The 16,219-nt window shown below is 38.5% G+C and overlaps 1 protein-coding gene across 9 annotated transcripts in view; it reads right to left on the bottom strand.

Annotated features, from left to right (window-relative positions):
• The window catches only part of LOC111861617 (tropomodulin), a 154,399-nt gene that overhangs the window by 23,876 nt on the left and 114,304 nt on the right, over nucleotides 1-16,219 (bottom strand). For all 9 annotated transcript variants that reach the window (XR_002842277.2, XM_023846323.2, XM_023846329.2 and 6 more), the window contains exons 5-8: nucleotides 13,172-13,392; nucleotides 10,821-10,975; nucleotides 8,552-8,648; nucleotides 5,696-5,843 (exon numbers count right to left, since the gene is read on the bottom strand). Coding sequence is in view for 8 of the 9 variants with exons in the window: in XM_023846323.2 (XP_023702091.1) it covers nucleotides 5,696-5,843; nucleotides 8,552-8,648; nucleotides 10,821-10,975; nucleotides 13,172-13,392 (621 nt within the window). In the remaining variant the exon portion in view is untranslated. The remainder of the gene's footprint in view (nucleotides 1-5,695; nucleotides 5,844-8,551; nucleotides 8,649-10,820; nucleotides 10,976-13,171; nucleotides 13,393-16,219) is intronic.

Here is a 16,219-nt window from a genome sequence, read left to right as displayed (position 1 = left end):
GATTAAAAAATATCCTGCTACCAGCAGACTACATAAAACTTTACTTTAGAAGTAGCAATTTGGAATAATAATGGAGATAGTAAAACTCTGATCTCAAACTCCTGCATTTAGTGAAATCCCATGTTCAGTAAATAACTGAAGCCGAATAAAAACGAACATATTATTTTCCCATATTCAGCAAATTTTGAATCAGTAAATAACCTGCATTCAATGTAAGAAATTAACTTCCAAAACTCATAACTCAATTTACTGAAACTGTGGTCAAAACAATGGACATTCACACTCTCTCTGCCATAATTAGTCTCCACATAACCACACCCTTTAGTAAGTAATGCTACATACTGAAGACATATTGAAACCATGCCACTTCTGGCACCACAGTTCCCTGGATTCTTGACTGACATCAGTTCCATGTTTATGTTATAAGCCATTACTTCAGAAATTAATTTGATATTACTGATTAGGTAATTGTATCTGTGCAGAAGCAGTTTCTTCAACTACTCCAGCAAAGAAATTATCACATCATAATAACATATGGTAAGTTTTGCAAGATAAAGAGCTTCTTGACATAATTTTGCAAAAGCTCCATTTAGTGCAAAAAAAAGCCATTTCATCTGCTAAACAAGAATTTCACTTTACTTACAAACATGCAGAGTAATTCATAAATATGCATTTATTACTGCATATTAACATTTAAAAAAAAATTACGTATTAACGCAAAACTACCGAATTATCTATGGAGCCTCCCTTTTAAATCTCATATAAAGGCAGGCGAAGTAACGTTCCCACCTCATGACTCGTGGTACGCTGGTTCAAATACCCGGCGGAGGTCGTCGAATTTTTAAGAGCGGAAAAATTCAGGGAACAAGTCCTCTGGGAGGGACTTTGGGCTGTGTGTCCCGTGTCGTAACTTTACAGCACGTAAAAGAACCTCATATCCCCAAAGGGGATCACTGAGCCAAATTCCAGGACGTTTCCCGCCCAACAATAGCCTCTAAGGCCTCTGATAGATGGGGGAAGCATTATAGACACCGCTAAGCAAGTGGCCGAACTCGCTTGCTTGGCGGGACTGATGGTACGCACCATTTATCGGTAGGGTAAAGAGACTGGTAGAATATCATAGAGGGAAGCACAATAGATCAAACTGGTCGCGGTGCATGGGGAAACCCGCCCTCTCTAAATAACTAACTAACTAAGGCAGGCGAAGCATCTTCAAGCATCTCTGGTGTTACTGTGGCAAATGAAGAACCAATTTTTCTTTTTATTGGAGGGGGAGGGGAGGGCATCTACACTGTCAACAAGGTTGTTGGCCGAACACAATGCTTTCACATTACCACCATAAGAAGTTATTCATATTGAGATGCACTGGATGACACGGCATTTGAGCTCTCCAGTTACACATTTCATCAGATTTTAAATAAAAAAAAAAAAGCTGTGCACCTTGCATGCCCAATGGGGAAAGGCACTATCTCCTTGGAAGACAGCACTAAGTTTTGAGATTTGCTTTCAGCCCCTCCGGTATGCCTCTCCTCCCTCTTCCACTTCTCTTTCTAATCCCCTTCCACACTCTAACTTAAGCAAAAGTTATTTGTTCTCCCAGTCACAATATGACTCTCCCTCCTCTGGCTTTCAGCCTTTGTTGTCTATCCTCCCACACACAACATAACTCTCCCTCCTCTGGCTTTCAGCCACTTTTCCAGCTTCCCACACATATCATGATTCCCAATCCTCCTACATCTTTCCTTTTTATCCTCTCTATAATCTCCTAAACTGTTTTGTTATTCTCTAGTCTTGTTACACCTCCCACTGGATACTGCAGCCAGTATTCTCCCCTCCTGCTACTCTAACGGCCTTTTACAGCTCATTTACTCTTCCACTCCTCTTCCTGTTCTCACTGGCTTCCTTAGAGATCCTAACCTGGTCCACACTTGGTTTACTTTGCTTCTGCCTTGCTTGGCTTACTCTTCAACCCTGAAGTGAGAGGCAGTATGCTCTGCCAAAACATCAGTATATTTCTACTAGACTACACAGCGCAACATCCCAGGATACTCTTTGTAGCCTGTATATTGTGTGTACAGTGTTAATTCACATATGCATGTGTACATACAAAATGAGAGCTGGAGGAAATCAAACATAAAGGAGGGGGGAGGGGGAGACATGACATCTCTGATACCTGCAGATGCACAAAAACAAATGAGGAGAAAATAAAAAAAAGAAATGAATGTACTATTTCATACATTATAAATAATCAACACAATTAAGCAACTGATGCCAATAACCTCAACGTCAGAAATCAAAACTTATGCCCTTCTTAGAAAGGTGAATATGTCTTAATTTATTTACTGATGTAAGGTATTCAAATAAATACTGCTAATACATAACCTATAAATTATGCGGATATGTGTTAATTACTCCTACAGTTACTAATCTGTTGCCATGAACTAATTTACAGCTTAATGTTAATAATCATTATTTTGTAATTATCTCATACTATGTACGTGGGGCAATCCAAAAGTTTCCAAAATTTGAATTTTGCGTGTGAATGGTTATGAGTACATCTAAATACCGCTAGGTGTCTCCTCACACATCCTTCTTGAATCAGTGTGACAAGCGGCGTCGAGTTGAGTGGTTGGGTTTATTGTTGGTGAATGTATTTCCATTGTTGTGTTTCCATGAGTTTGCGGTTTTGCGATGGCTGACCTGAGAGAGCAGCGTGTCTGTATAAAGTTTTGTTTCAAACTTGGGAAAACCGCTGCAGAAACGCACCAAATGTTGAAGCAAGCTTTAGGTGAAAACAGTTTAGGCCAGACACAAACTTACAACTGGTATAAGCGTTTTAAAAATGACCGAACATTGACTGATGATGACGATCGTTTGGGACGGCCGTCAACGCACAAAACACCAGAAAATGTCGCGAAAGTTAGGGATCTGATTCTGCAACATCGTAGACTGACCATCCAAGACATCTGTAACACCTTGGGACTAAGTTATGGTACATGTCAATGAAGTTTGTCAAGGGAACTGAACATGAGGAGGATTGCGGCGAAGTTTGTGCCACGACTGCTGCAAAATGAACAGAAGCAGCATCACTTGGAAGTCTGCAGGGAACTTCAGCAACAGCTTCAAGAGGATCCAAACTTTCTTTCGAAGGTTGTCACTGGTGACGAAAGTTGGGTTTATGGCTACGACCCTGAAAGCAAGCAGCAATCGTCGCAATGGAAGAGCACTTCTTCACCTCGGCTAAAGAAAGCTCGACAAGTCAAGAGCAACATTAAGTCCATGTTGATCTGTTTTTTTGATATTAATGGGATTGTTCATAAGGAGTTCGTCCCTCCTGGTCAGACAGTCAATAAAGAGTTCTATCACGATGTTCTAAGGTGTTTGAGGGAGAACATGAGGACAAAACGTCCAGAGAAGTGGCGCACAAACGACTGGGTACTCCACCATGACAACACATGGCTTACATTGTGCAGGAGTTTTTGGCTAAAAACAAGATGGCAGTTGTTCCCCACGCATCGTACTCGCCAGACTTAGATCCATGCGACTTCTTTCTCTTCCCCAAGATGAAAATCAAGTTGAAGGGGCGAAAATCTGATACAGTTGAGGAAATTCAAGCGGAAACGCAGACGGTACTAAACATCTGAAAAGTGGCAGAAACGCTGGGATCGGTGTATGTGCTCCCAAGGGGACTACTTTGAAAGTGATGGTGCAGAATAAGATCTAGGTAAGATGTAATAGTTTTTATTAATATATTTCTGGAAGTTTTGGATTGCACCACGTATTTATAAGAAGGCAATTGCAACTCACTTGCACAGGCAATAAATGTTTCAAACAAATATAAACAGATTACATAACAAAAGAATACTTTGTTCAAAATGTGAAAATTCTTTAGATGACATTTGCTATGTAAAACAAAATTCACACATACTGCCTAGTTATTAACATCAGTAAGATTTTTTATATAATCAGTATAAAATTTTGAAGTTGTACTACCCAGTACAAAAACATTACAAATCACAAATTTTACATGAAATATGCCACAACTATCTCACATTTTAACCTGACGATGTATCATCTCTATAGAGGAAAGTGGAAAACACACTGTTTCATACATATTTGAAATTTAGATTCTATATAAGAATATTACTCAATACACATTCCACTTTCACATGTTAACCACATTCTAATAAGAACCACATGTTTGCATCTACAATGCTGATCTAATATTAGAAGCACAGGATGCATTAACTTTAATTCAGATTCTCAACCAGCGCCAATTGAGGACTTATGACCTAATTTTTAGTTTATATCCTATAACACAAAGTTACCACAAGTTACATCTGTAGTCAGGTCACTGTATTTAATAATCTCCAAGAAACATCTGCCAATATTCAAAGTGAAGAAACCTAAAATAATAATGAAACTAAGTACATATTTCACAAAGTTAATTCTGTCAAAGCTTCACCTGTACATTAAAAGTAAAATAATAAGTTTCATTCCAATATGAAAATATTAAGACACTAGATACTGTAAAGAAAACAATAACTGCATCACAGTAGCAATCTGTAAGAATAGAAATATTTTAAAAACGATGACAGCAACACCTAAATACAAAAATACACATATACAAATCTGATAACTGAAGAACTGGTATAGGATAAATCATTTACAATTTGCACTGCAAACATCTGCTAGCACACGTAACCATAACTTTGTCAAATCATAGATCACTAAACAGAATTCAAGTTATAATATCAAGTACGCCAGTAACGATATAATGTGAATTAATAAAAATAAGATATACAGGTACTATCTAGGCACTTTTAAAGGACTTCAATAAAACAGTCTCACAATGATTTTAAGAGACACTCCCTGGACAAAGTCAGAGAGGGACCAATAGACAACAGTTCTGAAATTTGTCTTTTAATACTTTAATGTGCTAAGTGACAGAAGTTAGACATGCTGACTTTGTAAACTATTGCAATTTATGGTGGATTTAAATACACTGTAAGAAGAATTACTCCACCAGAAACAGTTTTGCTATCATGATAAACAACAGGTCCAAATATCGCTGGTGATCCTGCTATGAACTTTCTAAAAGTTTAAAAAATGAGATGTGTTTCCTTAAAAAATGTAGTCAGGTATGGTATGATCTGAATCATTCTTTCACTTACAGGGAATGCCATTATAGAATGATATTATGCAGAATGTCACAACCAGAAACCCATTTAGTCTGTTTCGTATCTATTAAAAGCTAAAAATTACTGTCCCAGTATTATAGCACAAATAACACTACAATCTAATCACAGAACAAAGAAACCATTCTCAGGTGTTGATCATAGCGAGCGGTCCTTCCTGCATGTCAATTGATGCTCTTATGAGTGTACACATAAACATCAAATCACCACATAACAGATTCCAGTACAATAAAATATTACATTTCCTTCTTACAGCTTTAGTGCTCTGCTTACAACAAACTGCCAGAATATGTACATAAACTAGTAATGACAGATTATACAACCAAAAAAACACATAAGGCATCTAGTAAAGCAATTCATGACATATTACGAAGTATCAAGGACATCAAACATTTAAAATACAACATCCTATCAGAAACATAATAACCGGCTGGCTTGCTCCAGATGTTTGCAATGCTTGTGACAATGTAAGTATAAAGATGGGGACAGATACTTACTCCTGTCGATATTGCGCTGCAGGTGCATTGCAATGCGGTGACGAGCATCATTATATTCCAAGTGCAGACCAAGCCTTAGGAGAGTGGGATTTTGCTCCACAAGCCCTGTTATCTCCATCTCGATCTTATTTCCCAATACTTGGGAGCGCTAAAACATTAACATTTTCATTTATTCTTTGTCTGTTTTAATATAAGATAAATTAAAATTTCTGGACATTTCAGACTTCTAACATTCTTTACACAGATACTTCATAATACAAAATTCAAGAAACTAAAGACAAACAAGGCTTTTACTCAGAAATATGACAGCCACAGAGCCATAGCAGAAAAGCAAGCAGTAAGAAAAGTATAAATTTCCTGCAGCTGACATTCCTTATTCAAATAAAAACATAATATTTTTCTCTGCATATAAATATTGCTAGTAAACACTCTGAAGTTTCCCATAGGTCAGTCTTCCTTTCATTATCTGAACCAATTTACCAAATTTGGAACATAAATATGCATGACTACAATTCAAACAACAGATACTGGTGCTACTTTCAAAACTGCTGCCTGACAAAACACAAATAAATATATGTCAGTCACTTTATTAAAAGTTAATCCTATTAAGCATTTTTATGCAAAGAATGGCACCAAATATTTTACTGGGAAGTTACGTATGTCCACAATTTCCTGTAACACCACAGAAGTCCAAAATGTGGCTCTAGCATTTCATTTTGAACTGCTGAAATACGGTTACACATCTGGTCATATATATATATAAATATTTTTGGTAGATTTCTTCGGTTTTTTCGTTTAAAAGCCCTGGAGAAGCTACGATTTGAATCAGTGAAGCTGTTATTAGTAAGAGATAACCCCTTATCATTAGACAATCACTGACCATCAGAGAGACGTAATATTACAGTAGAACCCCCTTTTAATGTTTCTCAAATTATACTTTCCCTCATTTAAGGTTCAGTAATCTCAGAGATTATATCTCCTTACATTTCCCTAATTTAGTGTTCAAATCCACCGATTCCCAAAGAAGTTTAATGGTTTCACTTTTACTGCTTTACATTTATAATGGAACCCAAACATTGGCAACATATAAAGAGGTAAAACCAAGTAATAAATAAGTTGTAATCCATCTCCTCACCAGATAAGACATATACACATAAACAGAGGCACCCGTCAAATAGAGATCAAAATTAAATGATAATGTACAATGTAGCAACAGACTTCCGAACACCATAACAACGGTCTGTGTATACAACATGTTCACATAAGCACCACCACATGTTATTACGATTACAACTGCCTACTTTGAAATATACTTGTATGTACAACTCTTAACTGAATTTTAATTATGTAACTAGTTAATTTTAAGACCATTAATTTCAATTTAATTTTATATTATTGTATACTATTTGAAAAATCTAATACTACATCATGTAATTAGCTCGCAATTCAATAGCTAAAGAAGTTATTAAGTGTATTTACCTGATGATGGCTTCTTGAAAGCCGAAACATGTAGTAAAGTGCTATTTGAAACTACAAACATATATTATTAACTGTTGTGTTGTGATGGCTTTCAATAAAGGAACAAGTAATAAATTAATTCAGAGTTTCCAGGAGAAACACACTGACTATCTAAAATCAACATGAATAACAATGGTAAATACACCGAAGGGAAAGAAGGAAACATAAATGAAAAACGAAGGCTTGTGATCATAAAAAAGGACAGAATTACTGCAACAGTCACATCAGACATGGCACCAAATATTCTGACAGGGTTTCTAGCAACATAAATGTAGTGAACCAACATAATTCATCTGTGCTACTGTTTCTTATGAGGTTTTGTTCAAGGTTTAATGTTCCCTTTATTTTGTGTAACAAAATATGAAATAAATGATGAAATTCTACTGCAGAGATCTTCAAAATCTCTGTGCACTCCATTATATGACACCTTTCCAACTCATTACATACTGCAAATGTCTCTGATGACACCCGCATTTTGTAATCTTAGTTCTCTCGGCATTCTAGGGTAAAATATTTTATTTCTTTCAAACAGAGCAGTATAAATTTCTGGTCTGCAGGACATTAAAAATTAAATAGTTTTATTAATACACTGCAATAAGATTCGACTAGATTATTAACTGAAGGCAGTCACGCCTCTTTTTTAAATCTTGTTTAACCCCCCCAAAAAATAAATGCAAAAATAAAGAACTTTAAGGGACTGAAATAATTTAAACAATATTCTGGATTCTGTATTTCAGCATTCTGTTGCAATTGTTCAAATTAGCAGTCATTGTTTATCTTCTGTCAAAATTCAACACTACATGTTTCGGCCCCAAACGGCCATCTTCAGGTGTTTTTATGTTACAGATATTTTAGTAAAGACAACACCACACGCTGTGGAAGAAGCACACACAAACCAGGAGCATATGGAAGTCAAAAACTGAAAGTAGACCATGAACGTGAGGGGCAAGCTGCTGAGAAAAAAAAACACCTCGACACATTTATGAAAATGACGACACACCGGGGGAGGTGAAATAATATGCAACAGAAATTTTAAAGGATTTTATCTCGTTTTACTTAAAAAGAAGACTACAGTGTGTGATTTTAACGTGAATTAAAACAGCGTAGCATCTGTTAGCACAGTTTTAGTAAAATATTTGTAACATAAAAACATCTGAAGATGGCCGTTTGGGGCCGAAACATGTAGTGCTGGAGTGTAGAATGTAAAAAGTGTTGCAATTTTGATGGAAGATAAACAAAGGACGCTAATATTCTGGAAACACTGAACTGACACATTTTGAGGAACAATATTTATAACCACCCAACCTACAAAACAGTTACACTACAAACATTTCTTACTTGGTTTGATGCTCTGAACTCTTCAATAGACTTTGTAGTGAGCAAGGATTTAATGAGTCGCACAATAACGGCTGGACTGATGAAGTTTGTTTCCACGCTGAAAATGGCAAAATTTAATTAGCACGAGATACTGGGAATAAGACAGAGATACCTGCATCTAAGATTATACCAACCAACTTAATGTAATATTTTTAATCTGAGCCAGGCCGATCCAGTCCATATCACCCCATCCTATCTCTCTAAGATCAATTTTAATATTGTAATGTGTTTCGTTACTGAGCCCATTTCTGACATCAATGTAACGTGTTTCATTACTGAAGACGCCATTCGGATTGTTAATTGGTTTATTTAACAACCCACAAGTACTGGCTACAATTACTTACAACACTGTTGTGGGGTTTCACACTTTATAACCCTATTCGCAATAATCAATTCACTCTGTCCTCAGTAGTCTACACGTATTAATTACAATACGGGAGCTATACAAGTGTCGCTGTATCACACACTCCAATTACACGATTACACACACGTCCGGTTCTTCTTTCCGCGACGGCTGCTATATTCCAACTCAACACATAGGCTGCTGCCTTGAGCACTCACTTCGGCGACTGATGCACTTAACTCTTTCACTGCTGACTGGAGAACTGTCTTCGGCCACTGATACACTTTTAACTCGTTCACTGCTGACTGGAGAACCGTCTTCGGCCGCTGATACACATTCAACTAACTTTGGTGGCTGTGTAGTTCCCTTATATAGTCACAGTGCCCGCCTGTTACGCAATGGGTAACGCTGCTGCCTGTTACCCGTGTCACAGCTGTGTTGCGTGTTACATCACCACGGGGAGAGGGGCGGGCTGTTGACTCGCCTATTACCATAGTAACGACAACGCTATGATGCCGCCACGTACCACTGGGGAGGGAGGGGTTCTCCGTTGCGCATCATGTCACAATATTATCCACCCACACACATCTTGGTCTTCCTACTGGTCTCATTCCTTCTGGTTTTCCCGCCAATATCCTTTAAGCATTTCTCTTCATCCCCATTTGTGCTACATGCCCTGCTCATCCCATCCTCCTTGACTTGACCATTTTAATTATACCTGGCCAAGAGTTCCGAGTTATCAAGCTCCTCATTTTGGATTTTCTCCAGCCCCCTGTCAATTCATACCCTTTCGGTCCAAATATTCTTCTCAGCACACTGTTCTCAAACACCCTCAGTCTGTTTCTCCCTTAATTTCAGAGACCAAGTTTCACACCCATACAGTACCACAGGCAAAACTGTACTTTTGTATATTCTAATTAGACAGCAGACGAGAAGACAAAAGGTTCTGGACAGAATGGTAGCAAACATTATCTGAATTCAATCTCCTCTAAATTTCCTCATGAATCAAATTTTGATCTGTTACTGTCATTCCCAAATATTTGAACTGTGCCACATTTTCAATGGATATATTAGCTACCTTCAATGTCATGATTTTACCATGCATTCTGGTGATAAGATAGCAACATATACTTAGTATTCTCTACATTTACTTATAGATCAACCTCTTTACTAGCGTCAATTGCAGTTTCTGTGTTTTTCTTCATGGTATCTATGTCATCTGTCAGTAGGTTCACATCAGCATACACAAGAAGCTGATGTGTCCCATTTAATTTCAGTCTCACCTAGTTTTCCATGGACCTTTCTAATGACAGTTTCTAAAGCAAAGATGAAAAGCAGTGGCAACAGGTAAAGAAATGTTTACCTATATGGACTTTACTATACGTTTCATTTAACACATTCTAATCAGCCAACTAGTTTTATGGATACCCCAAACTCTATTAGAATACTGTACATTACTTCCCTCCTAACTGAACCAAACACTTATCTTTTAATACTAATTAAAGTAACTCTGAAGAAGAGTTATGTTTTCTTTTCTTGTTAGAAAAAGATGACAGTCACTTCTCTAGTCACAGAATTTTCTGCACATATGGAACTCAAAGGTTCATTACTATGTTTATAAGAGTATGCCACTGGATTAATTACAATATAACAACTCAGACGTGCCTAGGTCTTCAAAGTGGCCTCCACCATTCAGGTTTGCCAATTAAAACGGTATATGCATTTGTCATCTCTCTTTTGCAGGCTAATGCATTGCCAATTCGTCTGCCTCCATTTTATGATCCTAATAATATTTGGCAATGGATATAAATTGTGAAGCTCCTCATTATGCAATTTCCTCTACTCCTCCTCTAACATTATTATTTTATAACATAAGAATATGCTTACTTGACTACACGCAGGGTATTGTTGTGTTCCAAGGCCTCTGCCAGCTTGAGAGCGGTAGTGTCGGTCATGGCAGTGTTTGTCAGGCTCAGTGTCTCCAAGTGTGTGTTGCTAGGGAGGGCTTCAAACAGCTGAGTAAACTTCTCCTCTGAGATATTCTGTGCAAGAAATGTGATCAATATAATTGAATAAGGTCAATCTGCATATTATCCACACTGAAAGCTGAAGAGACATGCAGACACACACTTAGGTCTTTACATAAAACTGTTAAAACTGTTCAATTTAAATAAAGATTGAAACAGATGGATAATTCATAAAAGTATACAATTTTATGAAAATCCATTCAGAACCTAATTTTATGACAAGCTTATGTTTACACACCTATGCTCAACATACTGTAGTATCTAGACCTGTTTCTAGGCACAGACTGAAAGATAGGCAACTGGACAGCAGACACTGCTAGGCAGCAGCCCAAACAACAAAGGAATGGTGCTTTCTGCGTGGTCCACTAAGCAACAACTGAACAGCAACAGAGGAACAGTGTTTTCTGTGTGATCCATGCTGAGATGTTATAAGCAGAACAATTAGTGAGAGTTAGTTAGCTGGGATAGCTTAGTCAGTATGGCAACTGGCGACGGGCTGGACAACCGAGGGGTTGGAGGTCTAGTCCCAGTAGGTTCAAGAATTTTCTCTTCTCCATGTCCAGACCAGCTTTGGGGTCCACCCAACCTCCTATCCAATGAGTATTAGGGGCTTTTTTGCCAGGGGTAAAGTGGCTGGGGAGTGAAGCTGTCCACTCACCTCCAGCTAGTGCTGAGGTCAAGAAAATGTGGATCTACATATCCACTCCCCCACACGTCTTCATGGTGTAGTGCTTAATTAGTTAAGCACAGGGAAAACTTTATCTTAGTGGAGTGGAGCGAGTTGGTTGGTGAGTGAATGAGTTAGTTAAAAGGATTGTTGCAGTTCATTCCTTGTGAGCTGCTGCTATTAGCTGGTAGCTGTGGCACAGGAACAGACTGGTAACCCAGAAGAAGGGGAACATATGTTGGTGGAAGCTGATACCAGAAAACTGGTGACGACATGGCAGGCTAAGAAGACTAAGTGTGTGCTTTAGTGAATTGCAGAGTGTGAACTAGCAACAGTGTTACAGTTACTTGTAGTTACAGAGTCGTGTCTATAAGTATTAAGTAAATCCAATTATCAATCCAAACCCCATCTACAGTCACACCCCATAAAATCAAGACATATTATATATAATAATTAAATAAATGTTCTTAGACAGCAAAATTACAGAAACACATAGATACATGTGAATTCTCTACTTCATTTGTCCAGCTCGACCATGTTGTCATGGTGAAATGCCACTTGAGGCCATAACCAGCCCAAGTTACTGACAGAAGTGAACTTTGTATATGACTGCTGTTGCAGACACATGGTAAGCAGGTCATATACAAACATACAGAAATGTGAGGGCTACTCAAAAATTAACCTCTGTTTATTGTATGCAACTAATGTAGGAGTGGGAGAGAGCTGACGCATGTGAGGTAGTGTTACATGACTCACTGCCTTGTAAACTAACACATAACTGGTCACCTAGCGTTTGTTCTCATCTCTACAGAGTGGCTTATGATGTGTCCTGCAATTGACAATCCCAACAGCTGCAAAATATGCACAGTTATCAACTTTCTTCATGCTAAAAACATGAGTGCTGCAGAGATCCATCATGAATTAGGGGTGGGTTATGGCCAAAATGTAATGAGTGAGGGAACTATATGACAGTGGTGTAGAATGTTCTAAGATGGGTGGGTGAACAAATGTTCATGATGAACAGCCATCTGCAGTGAGCGATAATCATGTTCAAAGTGTTGGCCAAAAAAACTGTGAAAGACGGTGCTTCACAATTTCAGAACTTCTGTGTGAATTTCCACAAATTTCATGCACTGATAGCACAGCTTAGGCTGTCACAAGTTCTTGCAAGATGGATTCCAAAAATGCTCATAGGTCTGCACAAAATGCAGAGACTGGCTTCAGCTTTGACCTTTCAGAGCGATACCACAAAGATGGCAATGAACTTCTCAATCACATCATATAAGCAAGAGGTGATGAAACCTGGGTTTCATTTGTAAATGTTGCAACTGAAGAGCACTCAAGGCAGTTGATACACATTCATCAAACAAGACAAAACAGTTTAAACATGCAAAAGCTTCAGAACTCATATCACATATTTCTTCCCTTACAGTTGGAGACCAAATTTTGCAATCATATAAAACAAATGGTAAAATTATAGTTCTGTACATCTTACTCCTTACATTTTTAGAAAGGAAACACTGACAAAGGACTCTGATTGTTACCTTAATGTTGTTCCAGTTGAGATCAATAAGGGTGTGATCATCATCCTGAACCTGTTTTATAGTGGTGTCAGGATCTGTCATGTTGGGAGGATCTGCAGGGTATGGCTTTGGTTGTGATGCTTTAGTGATCCCATCCCAGCCCAGGCCAATGGGTTGACCCTTGCTCAGCAGGGATGCGTGATACTGATCCTGGTTCATCATCGAGTGGAAACCCAGAATAGCTGCAAATACAAATCACACACATGCAGCTTGTCACAGCTTACAGCTGAGTGTTATTCTATGCAAACATTTGAATAAAACATTCCAAACCTCCCCTATCCACTGTGACATGACGGAAAATTCTAACAAGATACTTCACCTGTTGCTGTGCAGTGGCACAATAAACATGTGGCTATCTCGTCAAACAACCAAGCTACTGCTAGGCAATGCAGTGTTCTTGTAATGTTCAACCTGAGATGATATGACGAGAACTAACGAGAAAAGTTAGTTAACTGAGAGTTAAAAGCCAGGGAAATGAGTTGTGAGAGGGTAGCAAACCATCAACAATATGAGCATGAGAGCAGAAGAATTTCCACTGTCGCGAGCTGTAACCAAGCAACAAATAGTGAAGACAAACTAAGAATATTTACACTCTGCTGTGGTGTGAAGCTGAGTGTATGAATTAGTGAGAGTGCTATAATTACTTGTAGTTAGAATTTATAAGCCTGTGATAAATCCAATTACCCACATAAACCCTGTGTCTAGTTACTAACATGTGACAGCACATAATGCAAACTTCACTATCCCAACCATCATTCACACACCAAAACATGCTCTCAGGAACAAATGAGCCAATTTTCATTGTTCAAGTTGGTTACCAATGAGATGGGATAGCACAGTCAGTATAGTGAATGGCTACGGGCTGGACGACTGAGGGGTTGGAGTCTTGAGTCCTGTAGAGTCAAGAATTTTCTCTTATCCATGTTGTCCAGACTGGCTCTGGGGTAGAGCCAACCTCCTATCCAACGAGTACTGGGGGATCCTTCACCGGAGGTAAAGTGGCAGGGATGTGAAGCTGACCACTCACCTCCATCTAGTGCCAAAGTCAAGAAAATGTGGATCTATACATCCACTCCCCCATATGCCTTCATGGCGTAGTGTTCACTTACTTAAGCATAGGGACAACTTTACCTTTACCTTTATGGTGGTTACCAACATCTGACACCTCTGTGTTCTTGGATTCACATGTCATTCTTATGACTTTCAGATCATGTTTCATTACCATGGTTACTTTGAAAATTTACTCACTGAAATCATGGTCCAGCACTTTTATGGGAGAAAAAACTGACTTGGAATCCAACTTATACATTAAGGCAAAAATTAACTTTTCTGAGGTTTTATTCTTAAAATAAACAATCCTTGTATTTGCACTTACCTGCTATCATTATTAATTTCTGAGCCAAAGAACATGACAGATGGCTACTGTGAATCATATATACAGAGACTTAGCTGGTTTATATCAATGTTATATAACCTAAGTGTCCATAAGGCATAAAGCGGCCTCCGTAGTCTAGGGGTAACGTTCCCACCTCATAACTCAAGGTACGCGGGTTCAAATCCGGCGGAGGTTGTGGAATTTTTAAGGGCAGAAAAATTCAGGGAACAAGTCCTCCGGGAGGGACTTTAAGCCGTGGGTCCCGTGTCGTAGATTTACAGCATGTAAAAGATCCTCATGTCTCTAGGAGACCTCTGAGCAAAATTAGGCAAAATGTTTCCCGCCAAAGTAGTTTCCAATGCCTCTGGTAGATGGGGAAGTTATCAGATACCAATGCCAGTAGAGGGCCAACCTCGCTGGCAGAAAGGGGAGAGTTATTGGGTACCACTGCCAGTAGAGGGCCGACCTCACTGGCAGAAAGAGGAGATAGCAGGCACCAGTATCGGTAGGGTATGGCGACAGTAGAAATTAAAGGGGGACGTACAACAGACTATTAGTCGTGGTGCATGGGGAAACCCACACCCTCTATACTGAATAACTGAATAAGGCATAAATAAACAAAGAACCAACCCTTCTATATTACTGCATAACTCCTTGCTCAAGAATTCAAATGCAAAAGTTTAAAGAGAGTGAAAATATATATGCTTTGTCCAGGATCCATTAGGACTCATTTTCTTTTAATTTTTCCCTGCAATGCCATCTGTTAGTGAGTTGTGGTGTTAAAATTCTTTAAGTTTCAGCTGTGGCTGTCTTATAATTTCAAAGCGCAAGCATCGCTGCATCATGTGTTCTGACCATGAATGTAACAGTACTGTTCTGATGCAAGTCGGAAAATAGCAGTTGAACAGAGAATATCAAATATCAAATTTTGTTTGAAGTTAGGCAAAACAGCCAGAGAAGCATACAAAATGATGAAAAGTGCATACAGTAGTGATTGTCTGAGTTGTTCGAACATTTTTCGACGGTATGCTGTATTTCATGATGGCAAGGAGGACACTGAAGACACTACATGTGCATCAAAAACTAGAACAAGTCGCACTGAAGAAAATGTGAAAAAATTGACCGAAATCCTTGCATCAGACAGATGTGTTTCTCCAAGACTTATCGAGGAGCTTTTGGGAATACCAAAAAGTACTGTGCATCAAATTTTGACCGAGGATTTGGGCAAATGTAAGGTCTGTGGGTGGTTTGTACTGCACGCGCTGTCAGGCAATGAAAAACATGCCAGAGTGGAACACTGCAAAGAATGTTACGGTCGGCCCAAAGTGATACAAAATTTACAAAATCGATTGTTACTGGTGACAAGACATTGTCTTTTAAAAATGAGCCTCTCACAAAGTGGTAGAGTGCAGCGTGGTTGAGCCCAAAGAAGCCGAAACCAATGAAAGTGTGCATGCAAAAGAGTCAAGTAAAGACACTGCTAACCGTTTTCTTCGATTGCAAAGGAATCATTCACAAGGAATTTCTGCCAGAAGGTCAAACAGTGAATTCTGATTATCTCGGAGTCCTCAATCGTTTGTGGATGAGAATTCTTCAAATTTGACCTGAATATCTAAAGCAAGTTTCCTGGTCGC

The sequence above is a fragment of the Cryptotermes secundus genome, unplaced genomic scaffold (genome assembly GCF_002891405.2).
Source record: "Cryptotermes secundus unplaced genomic scaffold, Csec_1.0 scaffold43, whole genome shotgun sequence".
Taxonomy (NCBI): Eukaryota; Metazoa; Arthropoda; class Insecta; order Blattodea; family Kalotermitidae; genus Cryptotermes; species Cryptotermes secundus.
This window is presented reverse-complemented; position numbering and strand designations above follow the sequence as displayed.